The 6,148-nt window shown below is 32.5% G+C and overlaps 1 protein-coding gene across 1 annotated transcript; it reads left to right on the top strand.

Annotated features, from left to right (window-relative positions):
* Positions 1-2,306: 2,306 nt before the first annotated feature.
* LOC127841212 (kielin/chordin-like protein) lies at positions 2,307-4,389 on the top strand. Its single transcript, XM_052369877.1, has 4 exons — positions 2,307-2,374; positions 2,823-3,017; positions 3,923-3,958; positions 4,236-4,389. Exons 2-4 carry the CDS (start codon positions 2,831-2,833, stop codon positions 4,244-4,246), a joined length of 234 nt encoding a protein of 77 aa, XP_052225837.1. The 5' UTR covers positions 2,307-2,374; positions 2,823-2,830; the 3' UTR covers positions 4,247-4,389.
* Positions 4,390-6,148: the final 1,759 nt, after the last annotated feature.

Below are 6,148 nucleotides of genomic sequence, written 5' to 3'. Positions count from 1 at the left end.
AGTTTAACGACTTATGATATGTTTTAAACATCAGATAGCATTTCGCAAACATAGTTTAAACATCCGTAAAATATAAGATTGATCCGCTAATTTAGTATTATTTTATGCAATATTCATTCTACTTCTCCGACAATATGTGTTCATCTGATCGTCTGGCGTCAAGAAATTCTAATAAGTTGATAAGTTTCTTTGATCTATATCTGGTAAATAGTCAATTCAATGCACTTGTCAAAGAAATCAATTATTGTGACAAAAATAGTGACAGAGTAGCGGTTACTTTTAAAAGCAATTCATAGTCGTAGCTTTCAAACTGCATTAGAATAATGCTTTACTCTGCAGATTTTAACAATTTGCAGATATATTATACAATTTATTACAATTGAGTTGTATTTGTTGAATCAAACATAAACTGCACTCGTTAATGAAGTTTCAGCAAACTTTAACAACAACAAATAAAAATAATAATAATAATAATAATAATAATAATAATAATAATAATAATAATAATAATAATATGTTAAGCACATCATAAGAATTGTTTTAATAAAACAAACTAACCTTGGTCGCTGCTTTGACAATTTGAGAGCTCAATTTAAATGCTAATATGCACACGTTTATATACCTGCTGGGAATGAGATTTGGTCTTTTTGAAACAATATATGTTGTTATTAGTTGTGTACATCAGCGTCGAAAATGTTCATATGAAATGCACCATAAGGCATTTACAAGTAATTAGAGACAGATGTGGGAGTGCCATAATGCCCAGCTTATATCTGAACACGAATACACAGATTGTCTCTATGTTCGTTACAATATAAGCATTGACTATTTCGGGCGTTATTGCAGGCAGTGCATATTTATAAATTAAGTTTACTTCAGGAATATTGAAAGTATAAAGACAAAAATGATCCTGATGGACCCTGATCTGGTAGCATGGTTACGTTAATAAAAGTATGCGTAAAACAAACTTCATAATTTTAGTTTATGGGAACCAAAAATAATTGGTATATACTCAATACACTTACTGATGGTATCTACACCAATTATGTTTGTTTTTTACATCCCATAATAGCTAACTAGTTTTGAATAGTTTGGGCTAAACACACGGGCTTTATGTATTATTGAATTGATTTGTTTAATAGTAACATGTCTTGTGAACAACTATAATAGGTTGCGCTAAGTGATGAATTTGTTACACATATTGGGATCAAATATATAAGGATAAGATAAAGACTTTCATTTGATTTCACTTTGTACATGTACTTCATTCGTTCCAATGAACATACTAAAATGATATTTGGCTAAATGTGCACCGTCTGAAACCGCTCATGTGTCGATACTTCATCTGCTGTTCATGTTTAACCTTAACGAGATATAATCCGTAGTAATTATGGAATTTTACTTTGAATTATACAGACACAAAAGTAACACGTTGACATTTGACCAGCTTTCTCAAAATAAATGCATTCGTTGAAGCACATTGGCTTTATACATATTAACTATAGTAAGATGTGTTAATGTCAATTACGAATTCACCGTTCGCTCAATAATAGATTGAATGCGAAATATGGGACTAAACAGTTTAAGGGCATTGAAAAATGTTTTAAATAAAATCAAACACAGCATAGTGATTATTCAAAAAGAAGAACAAAACTCTTTTAAAACACATGTCATCCTTATGCAGTTGTTTCTTTATATCTTCAATAATTTAAAAACAAGAGATTAACAGAGCCGAGTAAATGATGCATAAGTTTTAAAATTCGCGTATTTTTGAGAGCTTCTAGATTTAACGGATTTGAGAAATATATACATGTATTTATCACTTTTACTCATTATATACTCAACTAAACAGTCATATAATAGTGTTTTTTAAAAGTAGCCTCTCACAATTATTTATAATGTCAATATAAATAATTTATTGGCTTGCCTACGAAATCAGACTTACGGGTAATGACAAGCGTTGCTGTGTAGCACTGTGTCTTCAGGTTTGATATTGTGATATTTTTTTTATCTGACATGAACACTATTGTTTTACATTGACATTCATACGAATATGTTTTTACCGACACTGCAAAAACATATCAATACATGTAATACATGCATGCATCAACATTTGCAGCTGAAAATGTACCAAAGTCGATGATATCCGATTATACTTGATTTAAAGAGAGCATTCAGATAAGGATATACACCGCGGTTTTCAAATTCAGCGTAAACGCGTACGCGGTGGATTGCAATTTGACATTCTCGTAACATATGTATATAGATGGAAACACATACTTTTTTTGTTTTAATTCCTTCCTTGCAGGTATATAAACGCCTAGCTTCTAGCGTTATTATCGTGTGCTTAGATTCTCCAGAGCAGCACCAAAAGGTGAGTTTGCATTGTAATACTTCTTATTTTAAATAATAATTAAGTGATCAAGACAATTAATATAAAACTTTGTTTAATCTCAAAGAAAAAACTCGATGATATTCGTTTTAATGAGTTAATTTAGAAAATTAAAAGGATGTTTTTACATGTTTTGAAGCCGTCCCTTGTGTTGGTGTATATTTGAAATAATAGACAACGTGTATATCTGGTTAAAGGGCCTACATACATTTAAAAGTATGATACATCATACGGTTAATGAAAACATTACTTGGCAAAAAGGGCAAAACCGATATATGTAGAGTGTTTTAATACTAAACTAACGAAATGTGGAGTAATCATACAGTGGTTGAGTGATCTTATTAATTTGAGCAAAGCAATATTAATTGGTGTTTATATATAAACTACGTAATCGAAATATCAACATTGTGATACTAAATTGTCATTGTAGGTATAACCATGTTGTTGGCCGTCTCATTCTTGCTCTTCGTGACGCTCTGCGGCACGGTGTCTAGTCAGACATATAAGGGATACCCTCCGATACGACCATATCCAATAAAGTCATGTTACAATGTGTATTGCCCGACTGTCTACTGTCATGGACAGTACATACCGAAGGGCGAGTGCTGCCCTCGTTGCCCAAAAGGTACCGACATTAAATATATTCATGTATTCCCAACCGGATTAAGTAAATATAACATATAGTTTATACTAGATAGGAACTGATGTGCGATGTATAATGATGTGTGCGGGGTTGCCATTAAAGACAAATTAACGCACATGGCAGTGCTTTAATGATTTATATAAAGCAGTACAGACCTTTTGTCGTAGCCAAGAAATGTGTTAAACAATAAACTGAAAGTCGTATGGATCATATTATTTAGGTTTTACCATTGTAATCGGTAAGAAGTACAGATTTCCCAACGTTTAATCGAACGATTCGTGCATTCCTTCTAAGTAAATTAAACTTTTTCTATTGTTTGTTTTCGTTTAAACCAATCTTTTCACATTAGAACATCACATCATTTATATAATAAGTGTTAAACATTTGCATTCGATAAGCTACGAGATGGTCTTCAGAAATAGTATGTAGGTTTTTTATTTCGCCATGCAGGCGTGCGAGTGTTTGTTTATGTGCCTGCGTGCGTTTCCGTGCGTGGAAGTAGAGTTTGGGTGAAAGTGTTTAGTGGTAATATATTTTAAACTGATTTGGAATTGAAAAAAACATGTTCATCAAAATGCAATTTTAAAATATATAGTACAATATAACTATAGCTGTATAAAGGAAATCACTGGAAGTGGACCAGTACGCTTTCTTATTTATATTTTAATTTGATTTATGTTTAACGAATAGCGTATGATGATACGAATAAATACACAATGTGATACACGTTTAAATACGGAGGATTATTTAAACTATCAAAGCATTCATTTTATTATACTCTATGTAGTCTTTAAATATCCTAAAATATCAAACAGTATAACATAATATTAAACAGTTATTTGCCCTTGTTAACAATGTTAAATCTTAAATATTTTGTGATGCTGTAGGGTATGGTTATCAAGATACAGATGCATATCGGCCTGGTAAGTACATGACAATAATTTATGTATTTGCTAAATCATAGTAAATATAACATACATAATGTTCACATATACCGTATATAGGTAATGTAGATGCATATACGTAGAACATATATAATACATATAGATACATGTACATACTTGTTATAGAAATATACATAACTTGTAAGCTGCGCATGTATTTTATTTCTTAGCTTCTTATCTGCGTTCGTAGATAGTATTTATAAAATTTATTTGAATAACGTTTAATTATCGAACATATTCGAATTGCTTTATTCAGGAGGAAAGTGAAATGACAAGTTTTGACAACAAGGCAAACACGGGCATGATATGAACTAAGAACAGACGGAATTTATCTCAATAAAGAACACATTATTATTGTACTTACATTGTTTGCCTTTGATGTCTACAATTAATAAAAATTATTCAGCAACCAAGTCCGTTATTGGTGTCATACATTCATTATACACATGACGTATACAGAGGCATGTCCTTAATGTGTTTAATTGCCTTAAGTCTTTTTCTGACGCCATACTTGTATGCAATCATTAATTGAACGTCATTTACGATATACAAATAGTGACGAATGCTGCTGTACCTTTATTGAATGTTTTATGCTATGCCTAGTACCCCCATTACACAATATTATAAATAGTGTTCCTTAAGTGATTCCATGTTTGTTCTAACTTAGTATTAAATAACCAATATTTATATGACGACAAATTCGATGTCTGATGTATTGCTTTCGAAAACCGGTTTAAACCCCTAATGGTTTGCATCGACCGTTCCAAGGCGGTGACCCCAGCTTTATTCTTATATGTGTTTATGTTGTTTTGTATTGTGCTGTTTTGTGCTGTTTTGTACTGTTTTGGCAATCGGTCACTTGCCTTAAATAAAGGACCAACATATTGTTTATAATAAGTATTCAATACTGCTCCAGCAGCTGAAGTTTCACTTCTTTATATTTATTTCGAAGTTAGCAAAATGTAAAGCTTTATATTTGACACAGATCGGCAAGGCTCCACTATGAACACTATTGTTCAAAATTTGTTCAGTGTAAAAATGGCATCAGGGGTCAATATAACCGCTTGCAATCCCGGTCAGTGTGGTTAGTGTACGTGTGATCTTAGAGTAGACCGGGATTTGATAACAATTACCTGGTATATGTATGGCTCGATGGATCCCGAGAGTAATTGTACTCTAGAAAGCCTATATGGACAGTAAATAGTTTATATACAACAATATCATGGCATAAATATGGCCTATTATAGGGTTCGACATTCCCGTACGGGATCCAGCTACTTAACGCCGCACCACAGCATGACACGAGCAGCACAAGTGTTACAGCTGAGAACATCGTTTTATCTGTTGTGACGAGTAAATTATAAGTAAGATATTGGCCAGTGGTCTCTTGGCGGATGGAGAAAAAGACGAGCAGTCTTTACTCGAGCCATTAAGTTCTTTTCAAAATTGACGTATTGTTTATTTAAGTTTATATTTTTGCGATAGCACCACTGATCGAAAACTATACCGCTTATACTTATTATGTGCATAGTAAGACCCATGCGTCAGTGCATTTCTAATTATTAAGCTGGTGGAGAACTGGTCGCAGAGAAACAAAAGATCTGAAATACATTTGTATTATCAATAAAATTTAATAATTTACAAAATACATCTACAAAATGTATTTAGTGTTTTTTTTAATTATATTTTCCGTTGTCGCATTGTGTGTTGATACATGTGTATTACAATTAATTTCAGACACGTTTCAATTATATATTCTTGAACAGTTTTCGGCCAGTACCGCGACGTGGCCTTGCATTTAATTTTTGACCAGATTCAGTCTTTCTGGGTTCAAAGCTATGACTTTGTTCATTAAATCAAACCTTGTTCTAATACCCTACATATACTTATTCCTCCGGGATTGTTGCGTATATAATGCGAGTAAAATTCATTTTACTGGAGCGTAGTAAGCTCATGAACATTTAGGACGCGGATGTGGACGGTAGGATGTGGTGCGTGCTGGACGATGTTCCCCTCCAGAGAGACTGTTTGTGGAGGTCGGTTTAATCCATGTATTTTAATATATTGTGTTGTTATGAAATCATTGATTTAAGTTATTAATCAGTAATGCAAGCAAAGGCATTTGAAAACTCATTGAATTAAACAAGTACTTAATTTTATACGAATTCG

This window comes from Dreissena polymorpha, chromosome 8 (genome assembly GCF_020536995.1).
Source record: "Dreissena polymorpha isolate Duluth1 chromosome 8, UMN_Dpol_1.0, whole genome shotgun sequence".
Classification (NCBI taxonomy): domain Eukaryota; kingdom Metazoa; phylum Mollusca; class Bivalvia; order Myida; family Dreissenidae; genus Dreissena; species Dreissena polymorpha.
The sequence above is the reverse complement of the archived record's forward strand: the minus strand, read 5'-3'. Positions and strand labels throughout refer to the sequence as shown.